The sequence below is a fragment of the Myxocyprinus asiaticus genome, chromosome 46, assembly GCF_019703515.2.
Source record: "Myxocyprinus asiaticus isolate MX2 ecotype Aquarium Trade chromosome 46, UBuf_Myxa_2, whole genome shotgun sequence".
NCBI lineage: Eukaryota > Metazoa > Chordata > Actinopteri > Cypriniformes > Catostomidae > Myxocyprinus > Myxocyprinus asiaticus.
Window position 1 is genome coordinate 20,784,430 of NC_059389.1, and position 19,845 is coordinate 20,804,274.

The 19,845-nt window shown below is 39.7% G+C and overlaps 1 protein-coding gene across 1 annotated transcript in view; it reads left to right on the plus strand.

The window, feature by feature from the left end:
- Positions 1 to 19,845, plus strand: part of LOC127436150 (talin-2) — a 224,534-nt gene that overhangs the window by 103,418 nt on the left and 101,271 nt on the right. Inside the window, exons 7-12 of the mRNA XM_051690104.1 lie at positions 5,798 to 5,925; positions 6,170 to 6,233; positions 6,634 to 6,738; positions 15,654 to 15,809; positions 16,724 to 16,825; positions 18,984 to 19,060. Coding sequence (XP_051546064.1) covers positions 5,798 to 5,925; positions 6,170 to 6,233; positions 6,634 to 6,738; positions 15,654 to 15,809; positions 16,724 to 16,825; positions 18,984 to 19,060 — 632 coding nt within the window. The remainder of the gene's footprint in view (positions 1 to 5,797; positions 5,926 to 6,169; positions 6,234 to 6,633; positions 6,739 to 15,653; positions 15,810 to 16,723; positions 16,826 to 18,983; positions 19,061 to 19,845) is intronic.

Sequence of the window (19,845 nt, forward strand, 5' to 3'; positions counted from 1 at the left end):
GTCACAAAACAGCCAGTGGGTTTTTGGTGCGTACATGTATGTTTATGTATGTAAATGAGTGTATGTGTGTGTGAGTTATCCAGTGCGCATACATGTGTCTGCTCAAGAAGAAGAGCACACTAGCGTGATGTTGAGGCTATAAGCTGTGTTAGCAGGCGGCCTGCAGTTCTAAGGCTGGGGCTCTGAAGCACATGGCTTGCTGCAGATACATTAGTGTGGCTCTGCCTACTCACAAACATACACACACACCTGCACTTATTTGCTTATATAAGAACACTGTGTCTGTATTCATCTTTGGGAGTTAGTGTTGGTTAGTGTAACAGTAACCTATCTGCACACCAAGAGTCGTACAACAACAGTATACATGTCATTAGCACTACTGCTATACAATAACAAAATAAAATAAAGCAAATATAATCTAAATACATTCTAACTGATGATATAAATAATATCTTTCAATGGCTCCAACACCCGGCCTCTAATTGTGGACCACAATTACCCTAAAAGTATGGAGTCTGTAGATTTAAACTCTAAATTTAGATCAGATAATTCAAATAAATTTAATAACATATCAATTACAAATACATTTAATAAGTTTGCATCATGATTATCCAAATGTTATATTATCAAAACAGTTCATTGCATAATTACATTTTTAATCAGTTCATTCATATTTTCAGTCCGTCTTGTTTTCTTTGATTTCCTTTTGAGGTCAGAGGTTACTAGCACTTGACCCACCGTGGGAGCCCAACCTTTACCGTTGGCTCTGGTTAATGCAAAGATTCTATAAGTAGGCAAAGTTTGTTAATCAGTCTTACAAGTGTATTAAATTTAGTCTTTACAAGAACCTTTCGAACCAGTCCCTTGTTGTCTGGATATGTCTTGATGCGTCCTAATAACCAAGAGTTTCTAGGGGCAGTTTCATCAATTATGCACACAATATCATCAGACTGGAAATTTGTCTTGGTGGAGGTCCATTTTCTTTTTTCTTGCATTAAAGCCAAGTAATCTTTAAGCCATCTTTTCCAAAACAAATTCGCAATATATTGGACTTGTCTCCATCTTCGTTGAGCATATGTGTCTTTTTTTTTTTTTTTTTTTTTTTTTTTTAAAGCCCAGGAGCCAAAATTGGTTGTCCTTTCATGTTTAGGAGGTGGTTGGGTGTTAGTGGTTCAAAATCATGAAGCTCGTTTGATACCATTGTTAGAGGTCTATCATTCATTATTGCTTTGGCTTCGCAGAAGATTGTTAATAGATTGTAAATCCTCATCTAGGGTTCCTGGAGGATTCTTTTCAAGGATCCAATGAGCCTTTCCCATACACCTCCTTGGTGGGTTCCAGATTGTGGATTGAATATCCATGTTACGCCCCTTTTAGCCAAGGTGTTGTGGAGCTTGTCATGATCTAATATTTTGATATTTTCTTTTAGCTCTTTCTGAGTGCTGATGGAGTTGGTACCTTGATCTGTATGTATAGTACTTACTGGTCCTCGTCTGCAGATAAATCTGCGTAATGCATTTATACAGTAATCAGTACCTAGTGAGTTTGCAATCTCTTAGATGAATAGCGCGACTTACCAGGCAAGTATAGATTTCACCATATCTTTTCACTATACTACGGCCTCTTTTTATTTCCAAGGGCCCAAATAAAGCAATACCCACATAAGTAAATGTGGGCAAGTCAGGTGTAATGTGGTCTAGGGGAAGGTCTGCCATTTTTTGATCACCTGGTTTCACTTTAAGTCGCCTGCAAAGAATGCAATCTTGAAGAGTCTTACATGCCAATGAGTTTGCACTAGGTAACCAATAATGTTCTCGGAGTCTGGATAGTATGTAATTTCTTCCGGAGTGTCCTATTTGTTCCTGGATGTGTTTCATGATTAAGCTGGGGATATGTGAATTCTTAGGAAGGATCGACCGCCAACTCTCATTAGTCCATTCCCCGTAAATGGGTCTAAGCGTGAGAGTGGGCTATTCAATTTTACACTGATCCTTTTGAAGGGTTTTTATTTCGTCTTTAAAATTTAGATGTTATATGTATTGAATTATCGCTTGTTCTGCTCTTTCTAGTTCTTTGACTGAGAGAACCTTCCTTGAAGATTTGTGGTAGGTGACATTATTGGTAACAAACATAGTTGTAGCATCTTTGGTTCTAGCTCTTAGGATGTCTTTTAGTTTGAGCATCCAGGTTACTGATCTCCTTAGTCTTTCATGTATTAAAGACATGGACATGTATCATGCATTAACATGGTACATGTCCAAAAACATGGTAATACCATGGTGACATCTTCAAGAAACATGGTAATGCCATGGTCCATATCAAAAACATACTATTACCATTGCATAATGCCCAAAACATATGGTATTACCATTGTACATGTCCAAAAACATGGTTTTACCATTGTACATGTCCAAAAACATGGTATTGCTATGGTACCATCTTCAAAAAAGATTTTAATGCCATAGTACATCTAAAACAAACATGGTATTAGCATGGTACTGTGTCCGTAAAACATGCTATTGCCATCACAAATGTCCAAAAAACATGATATTACTATGGTACGAACTATAAACCTTGGTAATACTATAGTACCTTGTCTGAAAACATGGTATTAACATGGTACATGTCCAAAAAACATGGAAATACTATGGTACAAACTTCAAGGAACATGGTAACCTACAAAAAAACATGGTATTACTATGGCACGAACTTCAAGGAACATGGTTACCTACAAAAGAGACTGTATTACTATAGTAGATGTCCAAAAATATGGTATCGTCCTCAAGCAACATGGTAACGCCATTGAACATATAAAAAAACTTGGTATAACCATTGTATATTTCCAAAAACATGGTCCATTCTGGCTAATTGTTGCACATGAGTCAGCACACCACACATGCACAAACATATTAACACCTCTCTCTCCCTTTCGTCTCTCTCCCTCTGTCTCTCTTCCTCTCTAGTAAACACACACACCCCTCCATGAAATTCTCTGACATGGTGCCACACACACACCCACATACTTTGAGAAGCAGAAAGACACACACATGCATGTGAGCAGGATTCTTTGGCAAGCTGAAGGGGATTTCTCCACTTAACACTGAGAAAGAGAGAGCAAGAGACACTGGGGGCGTGATGGAGTGATATCTGGGTTTGTCACGATGTGTTCTCATAAACTCACACTGACTGTTTCTGCTGCTGTTACCATGTGACGTCATCTGGGAGCGTTGTGAGATGACTGGTGGACTTCCTGAGGGTGGGGCCCTCACACACGAACTTATTATGATGTAAAACTTCCATAACCTCATCACCCGCTAAAAACTAGTATAAACAAGTGTGTGTGTGTGCATTTTTGGCTGTTTGATTTGAATTTACCTCATTCTGATCATATTCAATTTGAAAAGGTGTTGCGGTAGGCTTCACCCTGCAGATAGCCAGCACTATATCTATTCACTTGGAAACGCATGCAGTGGCTCAGTGATGGAATTAAATACATTTTAACTTGAGATGGTGTCTCTAGTCACACAGTTTAGATAGTTCACTTTAAACCATAGATTAGACCATCCACACCTCTCTGCTTTTAAACTCAGCTGTAGTCAGGCTTTATCAGTAGAAGCCATCTGTAACATTAGACCACACTCATTGTCACTGTGTGGTGTTTTTGAACCATCTTAACAGTATCAGGGACTTGACTGATGCAGAGTTAAAGTAGATGTAGCAGAATACTGGCTTATTGCATACTGCACACTATACTGTATTGTTTTTGATTTCTTTTGGGCAATTTTTGATTGTGTACCACTCAAGGTGCCTGTAATATGAAAATAAAAAAGTGTTTGCCAGTGATTTACACACAAACACATACAGATATTTCTGAATTTCCCAGCTACTAACTGTCATGTACGACTGAGCTGTTTACAGTCGTTCATTAACTTGCTAAAGCTGCTTATTTTGTGATGCTCTACTGTGGAACTTTGCATAATGTTTTGATATCTCTGTACATGGAAATTCTCTCAATCTATTTATGATTTACAGCCCTAAAGTTAATTAAAGCCCTTCAAATGTTTCTGCATTTTGCAAGAACTACTGTTGTTATTGCTCATGCTTTTTTTCTCCAATTCATTGTTGTGTGACTCATCCCACACTATTTGATCATTTGAGCAACGCCATAGTAAGCCCTCAAAACACCATAGAAGTTGGCTAGTAACGCCTTAATGGCCACACAGATTACCCTAAAAACCACTTAGCAATGCACTAGGAACCACCCAGAACACCCTAACGATGTCCTAGAAATGACTCAGAACACCTTATCAGTGGTTTTCAACACTTTAGCGCCTAACTCGCCATGAACCATTTGATCACCTTAGCAACAACATAGCAACCATTCCGAACACTCCAGAAATCACCTAGCAATGCCCTTGCAGATACCCAGAAAAACCTAGCAACACCCCAGTGGACATCCAGAACAACCCAGCAACTGCTTAGTAATGCAGAGGCTACCACCCAGAACAGCCTAGGTACCACCTAGTGATCACCCAGAACATCCTAGCAATGCCCTAGTGACCACCCCAGAACATCCTATAAGCCGCTTAGCAATGCGCACTTTAGCGAACATTCAGCAACCACCTAGCATTGCCCTTGGGACTACCCAGAAAAACCTAGATATGCCCCAGAGGACACCCACAACACCGAGCAACTGCATAGCAATGTACAGGCTACCACCCAGAACACCCCAGATACCACCTAACAACAACCTAGTGATCACCCAGAAAATCCTAGTGATGCCCTAGTGGCCACCCAGAACACCCTAGATACCACCTAGCAACATCCTAGTGATCAAAAAGAACATCCAAAGTGCTGCCTAGCAATGCCCAAGTGACCACCCAGAACACCCTAACAACACCCTAGAAACCACTCAGAACACCATATCAATGGTTTTCATCCAATACTTTGGTGTTACTTGTCCTAAACTATTTGATCACCCTAGCAATACCATAGCAACCACCCAGAACACCCTGGCAACACCTTAGCAGTCACCCAGAACATTCTAACAACCGTCAAGTAACGCCCTAGTGATCACTCAGAACACCCCAGCAACCACTTAGCAATCCCCTAGCAACCACCTAGAATCACCTTAATGATCATCCAGAGCATCCTAGAAACCACCTAGCAATGTCCAAGTGACCGCCCAGAACACCCCAGCAGCCACTTAGCAATACCCTAGCTACCATCCAGAATGTCCAAGCAACAACCTAACAACACCCTAGCAGTCACCCAGAGCATCCTAGTAACCCCTAAACTATGCCATATCGGCCACCCAGAACACCCTAACAACGGCCTAGAAACCACTCAAAACACCTTATCGATGGTTTTTATCCAATACTTTGGCACGTAACTCGTCCTGCACATTTGATCACCCTAGCAACACCTAGCAACAACCCAGAATTCCCTAGCAACACCGTAGCGATCACCCAGAACATCCTATCAACTGTCGAGTAATGCCTAATTGATCACAATGAACACCCCAACAACTGCTTAGCAATGCCCTAGCAATCACCTAGGAAGTCCTAGCAACCACCTAGCAATGTCTTAGTGGTGTGTAACTTGTCTCACACTGTTTAAACACCATAGCAACCACCCTTAACACCCCAGCTACCACCCAGAACACCCTAACAACGCCCTAGAAACCATTCAGAACATACAATCAATAGGCTAGCGAATCAGACAATGTGAAAATCTAGTTGTTGGTGCTCTTGTCACATTCTGTAACTTAAGCTCTTGTTTTCTGTCTCTTTTTCAGGCCAGGGATGACATTCTGAACGGCTCCCACCCAGTGTCCTTTGATAAGGCTTGCGAGTTCGCTGGAATTCAGGCACAGATCCAATTCGGTCCCCACGTGGAGCACAAACACAAGCCAGGATTTTTAGAGTAAGACCACATGCCTTGTAGTTGTGGTATCATATGCGGTCCATTCATATACCCACATGTACCTCTTTTGTTATCTGATTACAGTTTCATTTGTTAGTATGTGTGAGAAACCTTGAGGGTTGATCTGGGCATATGCTGGACATGTAGATGTAATTCCAGCCAGGATGACCTCATGTGTTTTGTTCTGTTTTGAGGGGAAAATGTTTGTGTATCTTGAGCATAAACATGTGAAATGTGTTTGCAGCCTGAAGGAGTTCCTACCGAAAGAATACATCAAACAGAGGGGGGCGGAGAAGAGACTTTTTCAGGTATGTGGCCCTCTGACTGATCTTTAACTAAGTCACGATACTAGTCAAAGAATCTGATAAAAAATAAAATAGCACCAACAATGATACAGTGCGATTTCATGCCTTTTGTGTATTGAACACATTTTGTAAACATTCACAACACATTCACATGAAAACATATTATTGTGAGTTATTTAAGTGGACTGTGTTTGAAGTCCAGGAAAATCCATCACATACACTTTCCTGCAACTGTACCATCATCCACTGAGCATGTCACTTAAACCCAGGTTATTCCAGGAGTATTGCACCATTAATAACTTTACTATGTGTTCCATTAATAAGTTTAATAATGCCATATGGGTAAAAGTGTATGCTAAATTACAGGAAAATTACAAAAGTTAACATCTAAACCTCCCAACAGGACCACAAAAGCTGTGGCGAAATGACAGAAATTGAAGCTAAGGTGAAATATGTGAAGCTTGCCAGGTCCCTACGCACATACGGGGTGTCGTTTTTCCTGGTCAAGGTAAGTTACTGTGTACTGTATAATACAGAGCTTTTGTGAGATGAAGAGACATCAACACTGTTGTTTTTGTTAGAAGAGCTTTGTGTGTGAAAGACAACATGTGTAAGTACAGAAAAGAAGTAAAAACATTGGACCACAGATTAAACACCTTAACACCTCTGTTGCAAACAATTTACAAACCTTACAAACAATTTTTGCTGACAATAGCCGCTTTTCCACTACTGGGCCAGTGCAAGCCAGAGCTATCAACTGGCCAGCCGGGGCCAATAGCCTTGGATCTTGAGCCGCAAGACCAAAACCGATCTGCGTTCCCACCATCTGGCCAAAAGCCCCTAGGCGTTGCCTTAAAATCTGCCCTTAATACGCCGCCCTAGTGCGAACATCACACACCCTGTCCATTTCATGCTGTCGAGTTATCTAGAATATCAAATTTTTATATCGAATGTAAACGTTCGATATAACCAACAAGATAAATTAGCGATAACAACTCACCGACTGTAACTGCCATGATGTCCCGAATGGTGGGATGCGGGACAATGTCCCAGCACGCCATCTATGAAAGTTCACTGAACCATGGAAAGTTTGGACATCACTTTGTCCATTGTGCGTTTTAACGGATTAGTACTCTGCCCGCTTTTATTTATTTATTTATTTTCTGAACCTGTACCGTTGTACGCTGGATACATATCCTGACAAGTTTGCCGAAACTGGCCCAAGGGTAATCGACGGGCCTAAGGCCATTGGCCCCAAGAAAGCCCAAAGGAGGCACAATGAAGCACTGGAAGGGATAGTGGGAACACAACTGGCCGTGGCATGCCCTCGTTTGGCCCAATAGTGGAAAGGCAGCTAATGATAGGAATTTCTCTCTCGCTATGGAGCTGTAAATTCTGTAGCAACAACCCTGTCAGAGTATTTTAATATGGTATTCTGTCCACACTGGTGGAATAATTTAGATATTCAAGAACCTTTAACAGAACCGAATGTCATAAATCATTCAGTTCCAGTATTATTTTTGTTAAATGGAACCATTCTGAATAAGAACCACTTGTCAGTTTCCAACCCTATTGTCTATGTGTGTGTGTGTGTGTGTGTGTGTGTGTGTGTGTGTGTGTGTGTGTGTGTGTGCGGTGTGTGTGTGTGTGGGTGGGTGGGTGGGTGTGTGTGTGCGTGTGTGTGTGTGGGTGGGTGGGTGTGTTTGTGTTTGTGTTTGTGTTTGTGTGGAGGCAAAGGCAGTAAAATCTGTCTCTCAGAATCATATTGCACCTGTCAGTGTGCTTCTCGCCCCTCAGCAACAAATGTCTCTGAATGTTTTTTTTGCGAGTTTCAGATCTTTGAGATTAAAAGTCATGCGCTTGCGTTCCTGCTCCCCTGCTGGTCTGACATGGACATGAAAGTGTAGTGCTTTGTAGGTTTAAGAGACAGTCATTTTGACAGTCAACTAAAAATCTAACCTACAGTGTGAGAAAATTCATAACCGCTTTTATTACACAAGGCCTATAGTTTACAGATGGCCACTAGAAAGAACCGCAATGGATAACAACTTTAACCCTTTTTACAGCAGGGTTGTCAAACACATCTGTAAAGTGTTTTTGTAGTTATAAAGAATTATAACGGTATTAATAATGCCATATAATACACATTATAATTAGTTGTAAGTACTTGTGAATAATTGTAACCACAGTTAATTTACCTATTTACCTAAGTTGTTACTTACCTATTGACATATACAACTTTAAAGAGAATAATAAAATAAAATAATACTAAATATTGTCAACACCACATTTTGTGTTATATCATGTTATATTACATTTTCATGTGATGTATAATATAATATATTTAGGGCTTTCAATCAATTAAATGCATATATAAACATTTGCTGAGAAAGTCCCTCAATTAACAATAATTAAATATATGATTAAATATTTATACATAGTTATAGGTCTAAATATATATATATATATATATATATATATATATATATATATATATATATATATATATATATATATATATATATATATATATACACCGATCAGCCACAACATGAAAACCACCTACCTAATATCGTGTAGGTCCCCCTCGTGCCGCCAAAACAGCTCTGACCCATCGAGGCATGTACTCCACAAGACCTCTGAAGGTGTCATGTGGTATCTGGCACCAAGACGTTAACAGCAGATCCTTTCATTCCTGTAAGTTACGAGGTGGGGCCTCCATGGATCACACTTGTTGGTCTAGCTCATCTCATAGATGCTCAATCGGATTAAGATCTGGGGAATTTGGAGGCCAAGTCAACACCTTGAACTCTGTCATGTTCCTCAAACCATTCCTGAACAATTTTTGCAGTGTGGCAGGGTGCGTTATCCTGCTGAAAGAGGCCAGTGCCATCAGGGGATACCGTTGCCATGAAGGGGTGTACGTGGTCTACAACAATCTTTAGGTAGGTGATACGTGTAAAAGTAACATGCACATGAATGCTAAGACCCAAGGTATCCCAGCATCACACTGCCTCCGCTGGCCTGCCTTCTTCCCGTGGTGCATCCTGCTTCCATTTCTTCCCCAGGTAAACGACGCACACATATCCGGCCGTCCACATGATCTAAAAGAAAATGTGATTCATCAGACCAGGCCACCTTCTTCCATTGCGCCATGGTCCAGTTCTGACACTCGCGTGCCCATTGTAGGCGCTTTCGGCGGTGGACAGGGGTCAGCATGGGCACTCTGACAGGTCTGCGGCTATGCAGCAAGCTGCAATGCACTGTGTGTTCTGACACCTTTCTGTCATAGCCAGCATGAAGTTTTTCAGCAATTTGTGCTACAGTAACTCTTCTGTGGGATCGGACTAGACGGGCTAGCCTTCACTCCCCACGTGCATCAATGAGCCTTGGGCACCCATGACCCTGTCACCGGTTCACTGGTTGTCCTTCCTTGGACCACTTTTGGTTGTTCTAACCACTGCAAACCGGGAACACCCCACAAGACCTGCCGTTTTGGAGATGCTCTGACCCTGTCGTCTAGCCATCACAATTTGGCCCTTGTCAAAGTTGCTCAGATCCTTACACTTGCCCATATTTTTCCTGCTTCCAACACATGAAATTCAAGAACTGATTGTTCACTTGCTGCCAAATATATCCCACCCCTTGACAGGTGCCATTGTAACGACATAATAAACATTATTCACTTCACCTGTCAGTGGTTTTAATGTTGTGGCTGATCTCTGTGTGTGTGTGTGTGTGTGTGTGTGTGTGTGTGTGTGTGTGTGTATATCTCAGCAAAAAAAGAAACGTCCCTTTTTCAGGACACTGTATTTTAAAGATAATTTTGTAAAAATCCAAATAACTTTACAGATATTTATTGTAAAGGGTTCAAACAATGTTTTTCATGCTTGTTCAATGAACCATAAACAATTAATGAACATGCACCTGTAGAACAGTCGTTAAGACACTAACAGCTTACAGCCGGTAGGCAATTAAGGTCACAGTTATAAAAACATAGGACACTAAAGAGACCTTTCTACTGACTCTGAAAAACACCAAAAGAAAGATGCCCAGGGTCCCTGCTCATCTGCGTGAACGTGCCTTAGGCATGCTGCATGGAGGCATGAGGACTGCAGATGTGGCCAGGGCAATAATTGCAATATCCGTACCATGAGACGCCTAAGACGGCGTTACAGGGAGACAGGAAGGACAGCTGATCGTCCTCGCAGTGGCAGACCATGTGTAACAGCACTTACACAGGATCGGTACATCCGAATATCACACCTGCGGGACAGGTACAGGATGGCAACAACAGCTGCCCGAGTTACACCAGGAACACACAATCCCTCCATCAGTGATCAGACTGTCCACGCTAGGCTAAGAGAGGCTGGACTGAGGGCTTGTAGGCCTGTTGTAAGGCAGGTCCTTACCAGACATCACCAGCAACAATGTCGCCTATGGGCACAAACCCACCTTCGCTGGACCAGACAGGACTGGCAAAAAGTGCTGTTCACTGATGAGTCGTGGTTTTGTCTCACCAGGGGTGATGGTCGGACTCGCATTTATCATCGAAGGGATGAGTGTTACACCGAGGCCTGTACTCTGGAGCGGGATCGATTTGGAGGTGGAGGGTCCGTCATGGTCTGGGGCGGTGTGTCACAGCATCATTGGACTGAGCTTGTTGTCACTGCTGGCAATCTCAATGCTCTACATTACAGGGAAGACACCCTCCTCCCTCATGTGGTACCCATCCTGCAGGCTCATCCTGACATGACCCTCCAGCGTGACAGTGCCACCAGCCATACTGCTCATTCTGTGCGTGATTTCCTGCAAGACAGGAATGTCAGTGTTCTGCCATGGCCAGCGAAGAGCCCAGATCTCAATCCCATTGAGCACATCTGGGACCTGTTGGATTGGAGGGTGAGGGCTAGGGCCATTCCCCCCCAGAAGTGTCCGGGAACTTGCAAGTGCCTTGGTGGAAGAGTGGGGTAACATCTCATAGCAAGAACTGGCAAATCTGGTGCAGTCCATGAGGAGGAGATGCACTGCAGTACTTAATGCAGCTGGTGGCCACACCAGATACTGAATGTTTCTTTTGATTTTGACCCCCCCCCCCCCTTTTCTGTTAGTCACATGTCTGTGAAACTTGTTCAGTTTATGTCTTAGTTGTTGAATCTTTATGTTCATACAAATATTTACACATGTTAAGTTTGCTGAAAATAAAAGTAGTTGAAAGTGAGAGGTTTCTTTTTTTTTTTACTGAGTTTTATAATAATTCAATAATTAAAATGCATTACATTATTGAGATAGACAAATAAAGCATTGATAAGACAATACAAAGAGTGGCTTTAGAATTCAATATATTGTTTATTTCCAACATAACATCTTTGAACATAAGCCTATTATTGGCCTACAGTCCAAAATAAGCAATTTTGCAATTTAATTTGTCAATCTGTCAGAGATAAATTTATATAAGGGCTTTCTAAGTAGGCCTACACGTAAATGTACACATGCGACAGACGAGCACTTTCAGACCATCTCACTTTGGTTGTGTCCCTTCATAAACACAGCGTTTTTAGGTTGCTGTGTCAAGTTAAAGGTAGTTTGAAATTAGAAAAACACATCTTGAGATCCCTGCATTCGGAATTACGCTCCGTCTATCTTTGTTTGAACACAAGACATGTTCTCATCTTGTGCTGTTGCTAGTATTATGCTGCCTTCATTTGCTATCAGAATTATCCTACTTCCCACTTCTGAACTGGTAATTACGAGTATGTTGCGTTCAAGTGCTTTGTTGTCATAAAGAACAGGAAACATGGACATCAGGTTTATTCATACATATTTCTTAAGGAACTTTTATTTTGATACCATGATACATTTTACTCAGCTTGCTGACGATAATGGAATTTTGGTCAAATACAAGCTATTTTCACAGTGTGAAAATGTACAGCATATGACCGAAACGGCAAGTGTTAACAGTTAGCTGTATTTAGATGAATTATTAAAACCTGTCATTCGCTACAGATTCTCCTCCGCAATGTTGAAAGTTTACTACTCCTCCCATCGTGGAAAATAAGAGTATCAAAATTATCTCAGTTTCCTAGTCCTAGTTATGACTTAAGGGGTCGTTCAAGTGCAACTTCTGAGTGGGAAACTTGTATTTACAATAATTCCGATAACATGTGAAGGCACCTTTAAGCAAGCCTGAATGCGGTTTGTTCACTGTACAAGTTACGCATTTCCTATACAGCTGGAGTTTCGCATACTGCCCCCCTGCTGAAAACAGGTGTTACTTCAAGCTTGAATTGCTCCAATGGTAGGAATATTTTTTTATTACAGTCCAGGGACATGATTAATTGCTTTATTTTTTTAACACATTATTTTGTATACAAGTAATTGCACTGAATTATGTGTTAAACAGCCCTAAATGCCATTGACAGCCCTAAATACAATATGATAATATACATAATATCATAAAAGAACCATATATATTATAAATCATTACGAATACCATTTTTAATACATAAGAATCTAAATGAAATTAAAATGGACACTATTTACTGTACTTTCTTAATATACGTTCCCGGCCTTATTGTGCACAATTCATCAGTGTATGTTATTCCAAAGAAACATAACAAATGTAAAAACTTAAATTAAAATAAAGTCCCGTCCGATCAGTTTCAGGTCATTAGCAGTATGTTGTTAAGTGCCGAGTTTTAAATTAAACACTGCACAATAGATTGCACTGCTTTGAATGCAAACAATACAACCATCCCTGACTGACGCGGACAATAATACAATGAACATCCTTTTAAAAAATCTATTTTTTCTCACAGTAAATTAATATCACCCTTGAAAAGGGACATCATTTGTACATAAGAACTATGAACAATATGAGCAGGGCTTGCAGTGAGGTAAGCCATTATAACGTGCCCTTATCAGAAATGTTATTTAAGACCCTCAGGTGAAAACAATAGCAGAGGGATGTACGGGGAGAAAGGTCATTTTAAAACGTTTAGCGTTTTATTATGTATTTGTGTGGTTGTCCGAACCCTCTGGCAGGATGCCATCTGCAGGCATTTGTTCTGAGTCAAATGTGTGTGAGTTTGAGCCGAGGGGAAATGGCAAATGCACCAGGCCATTTCAGAGTGGCATAAGGTGTTGGAGACTGCTGCCCATGTGCCAGCTGCACTGCCTGATTCGCTCAGTTAGCTTTGCACGTGTGCCCCTATGTAACCCTGATGAACCAGACAGAATGATGCTCGATCCATTAGGGGAAGCTAAATGGAAACTACTCTTTTAAAAAAAAAAAAAATTATTATTATTTAGCTACACTACCAGTTACTAACAAAAAGTAGCTACAGTAACTACTTTAAAGCTTTTTAAATAAGCAGCGTGAAGTATGTATATGTTTCCATTGATCATGGTATAAATATTGGGGGGTTGTACTTGCTTGTTTTGATTACTGGGGGGTTACCTCCCCCCATCCCCCTGGACTCTAGGCCCCTGCCTGTATGTCTTTCATTCAGTCCTTGGAACACACAAGGAGAGATTTTGAAGAATCTTGATACTGCTTTTTTCGAGGTCCGTTGATTTAACTTGTTAATTCAGTGCAATTAATTATTTAATAAATAATGTGTTAAAAAAATGATCACAATTATTCATGTCCCCTGACTGTAATAAGGAATATTCCTACCATTGGCGCAACTCAAGCTTGAAGTACCACCTGTTTTCAGCAAGGGGCAGTAAGCGAAAACTGCAGCTGTAGAGGCAACACGCAGCTGTACACACAACAAACCGCATTCAGACTTGCTTGAACTCTAGTGACAGCACAAGTTGAGAATGCTTTCTTGCGTTCAAACACAGCTGGATGGAGCGCAATTCCGAATGTAGGGATCTCAAGTTTCAAACTGTTTAACTTAAAAATGTTGTGTTTGACGCAATGCAACCAAAGTGAGATGGTATAAAATCTTCTGTCTGACATATCTGTACATTGATGCGTCCTTAGAAAAGCCCTTAATGATTGGACGATTGACAAATTCAATTGCAAAATGGATTGCTGTGGACTGTAGGCTTATTATAAAAGCCAGTCATTATGGAAATAAAAAACATATTTACTTTGCAGCCACTTTTTGTGTTGTCTTGTCAATGCTTTATTGGTATGCCACAATAATGTAATACATTTTAATTATCTGAATTAATATATATATATATATATACAGCTCTGGAAAAAATTGAGACCACTGCAAAATGATCAGTTTCTCTGGATTTACTATTTATAGGTATGTGTTTGAGTAAAATGACAGTTTTTGCTTTATTCTATAAAGTACTGGCAACATTTCTCCCAAATTCCAAATAAAAATATTGTCATTTAGAGCATTTATTTGAAAAAAATGACAACTGGTCATAACAATAATTTCTTTTGGGGGGGGGAGCTGGGTAGCTCAGTGATAAAGACGCTGGCTACCACCCCTGGAGTTCGCTAGGTCGAATCCTAAGGTATGCTGAGTGACTCCAGCCAGGTCTCCTAAGCAACCAAATTGGCCCGGTTGCTAGGGACGGTAGAGTCACATGGGGTAACCTCCTCGTGGTCGCTATAATGTGGTTCGTTCTCGGTGGGGCGCGTGGTGAGTTGAGCGTGGTTGCCACGGTGGATGGCGTGAAGCCTCCACACGCGCTATGTCTCCGTGGCAGTGCACTCAACAAGCTACGTGATAAGACACGTGGTTTGACGGTCTCAGAAGCAGAGGCAACTGGGATTCGTCCTCTGCCACCCGGACTTAAGTGAATCACTACACGACCACGAGGACTTAAAAAGCACATTGAGAATTGGGCATTCCAAATTGGGAGAAAAAGGGGAAAAATCCAACAAGATACCAAGATTCAAATTTAGTGCACAACGACTTGCAAATTCATTTAATAAATAAAAAAAGACGTTTTATCAATGGAGGATTTGGCTGAATATTAAACTAAATGTAAATGTACATTTAAAAGAATGCAAACTAAAGAATAAAAGCGAAATACGAAAAGTAGCTAATAAAAAAAAACCTGGAGTAGATATTTTAACATTTTGAATGTATTATTAAATGTTAATTATAATTTCTTGTTATTCAAAGCAAAACATGGTACATTACATCATATCCTGTTGTGCATGTTTTAGGGTCAAAAATAATTTCACATTCTTTAAGCATTTTTTAAGCAATATTTTAAGTCTAACCATCCGTTTATTCTTCAATGAACGTGGTTGAGAGAAATAAGAGTTTAAATAAGGACAGTAAAACTGCATGCGTGCATGGCGGCACTTCTTTCATCATGATTAATGAGCAAAACAAATTTAGCAAACATATATAAATACAGAAATGAAGTCAGCAATCAGTATCTCATTGTATAGTTCTGCACTCACCACACAATAAACAAATGCCATGTGTTATTTTTAAACAGGAAAAGATGAAAAGCAAGAATAAGCTGGTTCCACGTCTACTGGGCATTACCAAAGAGTCGGTGATGCGGGTGGATGAGAAGACCAAAGAAGTGGTGCAGGAGTGGCCACTCACCACAGTGAAGAGATGGGCGGCCTCCCCAAAGAGCTTCACGTTGGTACGCCCATTATTCATTTAAAACGTATCACAGGATATTTGGTTGGATATCTGTTACATTTTTAAGTGTGGCTGAAGTCTTCTTGTACTTACAGGGGCTGCTGTAATATATGTTATTTATTTTACTTGAGCAGTCATCTTAAAATTGGTTAAGAAATAATGTTTTTAATTCAAATCAATAGTAAATGAATTATGACTACAAAGAATTTTTTTGATTATACTGTAGAAGCCAGCTTGATTCCAACTTAATGAGCTCTTTGAAGACTTGAAAATAGCACGACAGAGGTCAGAGACCAAAAAATTAAAAGTTTGCTCCCTGGAATGCATCATGTCCATTTATCATTATGATGATAATTTTTTTTTTTTTTTACATTGCTGCTCCTAGTGTCAGAAATTAACTGTTTTATTAAGGGAAAATATGTGCTTTTTTTCTAATCAAAAAACTCTTTATATTAAGATTAACTATAGTATCATGAAACGTAACTAATGTTATACTACAAATCTGAAAAAAAAAAAAAATCTGAGCAATTCACTAAAGGGGAATTTATTGCCCCCACATTGAACATATCTGGCAGCTTTTTTGCCCTGGACCTTGTTTAACATCTGTCTCACGTGTATATATTGTGTTGTCATTATAAAAACAATTTAATTATAGCTGTAACAACAAGAATTGCTGAGTTTTGTTTTTCCATGATAAAATGCCCTTGTCTTTGTTTACAGTAGTGTTTAACCTTGTTATGTGATGAACAGTTCTGCTCAACCATTAAGAGCCACTTATAGCATCTCATGTACTGCACTTGTGCTGCAAGGAAAGCTCTCTGACTTCCTGTCAGCTAAAATACAATACTCACATCCACACTGTACAAGAAGACAGCCTTGAGATATGTGCTTCTGTGTTTGTGTATGTGTGTGTAGGACTTTGGTGAGTACCAGGAGAGCTATTACTCCGTCCAGACCACAGAAGGGGAGCAGATCTCACAGCTTATTGCTGGATACATTGACATCATCCTTAAGAAGGCAAGTCACTGTTAGACACTCCTGAATGCATGAATTGAAGGGATAGTTCACCCAAAAATCTCAGCCTCGTGTTTGGAAAAAAGTATGATTTGTATTTTTTATTTTTTTTTTATTTTTTTGTGGACACATGATATCTGGGTGAATCATACAAAGTCAGTCAAGAACATGTTTGTGTCATATTTCACCCAATACTTTGCAATGAAGCCCTATTTTGTCGTATTTCAAATTTTTGCACTGTGACATATTATTTACACGCAAATTAGGCAAATTTTCATTTATGTAATATTATATATATATATATATATATATATATATATATATATATATATATATATATATATATATATATATATATATATATATTGTAAAGTGTGATGGTAGTATTTGTTGTGCTAATTTATGCTGATTTTATAGAGTAAATAACTGGTGTATTGCAGTAAGTATTTGCATAAAGAATATAAAGCCCTATTTTTTGTTGCATTTCCTTTTTATGCTGTGTGAAATATTATATACATGAACATTAAGCACATCTTTTCTCAGTACTGTAACATGGAAAAAAGAAAGATATATATATATATATATATATATATATATATATATATATATATATATATATATATATATAAAATGTTAAGTGTCATGGTAGTATTTGTTGTGATTTATGCTGGTTTTAATTATAAAAATTTGAGTAAAGACACTGACTACCACCCCTAGAGTTCACGAGTTTGAATCCCAGGGCATGCTGAGTGACTCCAGCCAGGTCTCCTAAGCAACCAAATTGGCCTGGTTGCTAGGGAGGGTAGAGTCACATGGGGTAACCTCCTTGTGGTCGCTATAATGTGGTTTGCTCTTGGTGGGGCGCGTGGTGAGTTGTGTGTGGATGCCACAGAGAATAGCGTGAAGCCTCGACATGCGCTATGTCTCCGCGGTAACGCGCTCAATAAACCACGTGATAAGATGTGCAGGTTGATGGTCTCAGACGCGGAGGCAACTGAGATTTGTACTCTGCCACCTGGATTGAGGAGAGTCACTACGCCACCATGAGGACTTAAAGCGCATTGGAAATTGGGCTTTCCAAATTGGGGAGAAAATCCCACCCTGGGATTTGAAATTCCCAAAATAAAAGAAAAAATAAATCGAAAAAAGTTCAGTTTTTGTTAAAAAAAAAAAAAAAAAAAAAAAAAAAAAGGAAATTTTTTTTGCAGTGTGACTTTATTTACATGACAATTAAGCACCTTTCCCCAATTCTAATGACTGGACACATAGTGACCATCATTATGTTTGGAGGAAAAAGGGTGAGTCTTGCAAGCCGAAGAACACCATCCCAACCGTGAAGCATGGGGGTGGCAGCATCATGTTGTAGGGGTGCTTTGCTGCAGGAGGGACTGGTGCACTTCACAAAATAGATGGCATCATTAGGAAGGAATATTATGTCGGCAAAACGGCTTGAGGACAACAAAGTCAAGGTATTGGAGTGGCCATCACAAAGCCCTGACCTCAATCCGATAGAAAATTTGTAGGCAGAACTGAAAAAGAGTGTGAGAGCAAGGAGGCCTTCAAACCTGACTCAGTAACACCAGTTCTGTCTGGAGGAATGGGCCAAAATTCCAGCAACTTGTGGAAGGTTACCCAAAAAGCTTGTGGAAGGTTACCCAAAAAGCTTGTGGAAGGTTACCCAAAAAGTTTGACCCAAGTTAAGCAATTTAAAGGCAATGCTACCAAATAATAACAAAGTGTATGTAAACTTCTGACCCACTGGGAATGTGATGAAAGCATTAAAAACTGGAATAAATCATTATCTCTACTATTATTCTGACATTTCACATTCTTAAAATAAAGTAGTGATCCTAACTGACCTAAGACAGGGAACGTTTTCTACGATTAAATGTCAGGAATTGTGAAGAAATTAGTTTAAATAAATTTGGCTAAGGTGTATGTAAACTTCTGACTTCAACTGTATATCCAAGTCTTCTAAAGCTATATGATATTCACTCTCTTGTACATTTAAACTTTGCCATGATAACAGAATTTAAATTTTTTGGTTAAACTGTCAAACAACCACCAAAAAAAAAAATCTTCTCTGCAGTGTAGGTATTTCAGAGCTTGGTTGTCGCTCCTCTATGTGAATGTATTTTTGTCTTGTGTCCTAATTGTACAGAAACAGAGTAAAGATCGGTTTGGTTTGGACGGCGATGAGGAGTCTACCATGCTGGAGGAATCTGTGTCCCCGAAAAAGTGAGTGCAGCTTTCTTGTTGTTTGTACCCATGATGTTCTGTTTTAGAAAGGCAGCCATCTCCTTAGTCCTCACAGTGGTGCACTTGTAATTGCATTGTGATTACACACCCAGAAAGCCTTTTTGTTGAATCACAGCACTGTTTAATTTGTATTCAACCGATAGTGGGATAAAACTGAGGTGCCTAATGACCTTTGAGGAAAAGCTCAGAGTACACTGCTGTTATTAATCACAGAGACGGAGAGAGGCATTTTTTCCCTTTCTTTTACCCTTGAGAAGGAATGAGCTAAGGGCAAAAGAGCCAGATTATTATTTCCACAAAAAGTGCTAACTCATCAGCAAAATGTCAATTAAGATATCCGGTTCTTGAGAGAGAGAGAGAGAGAGAGAGAGAGAGAGAGAGAGAGAGCAAGAGCAAATGAGAATATGTGAGTGTGAATCCAGCTCATATTTCATCCTAAAATTATTTATATTACATTTATATTTAGACGCTTTTATTCAGAGTGACTTACAGTGCTTTCAAGGTACACGTTTTCACTCTAACGCATAGATTCGGATGGCTTGTTGCTTTTATAAAATGGTGAAAACAGAAACATGATAAAAGACACCAATGCTATTTATTGGTACATAGTAACACAGATGAGCCAAAACATTGACCACTCACAGGTGAAGTGAATAACGTTAATAATCTCCTAACATGGCCACATGTCAAGGTCTGGGTAGATTAGATGATAAGCGAACAATCAATTCTCGTAGTCAATCTGTTGAATGCAGGAGAAATGGGCA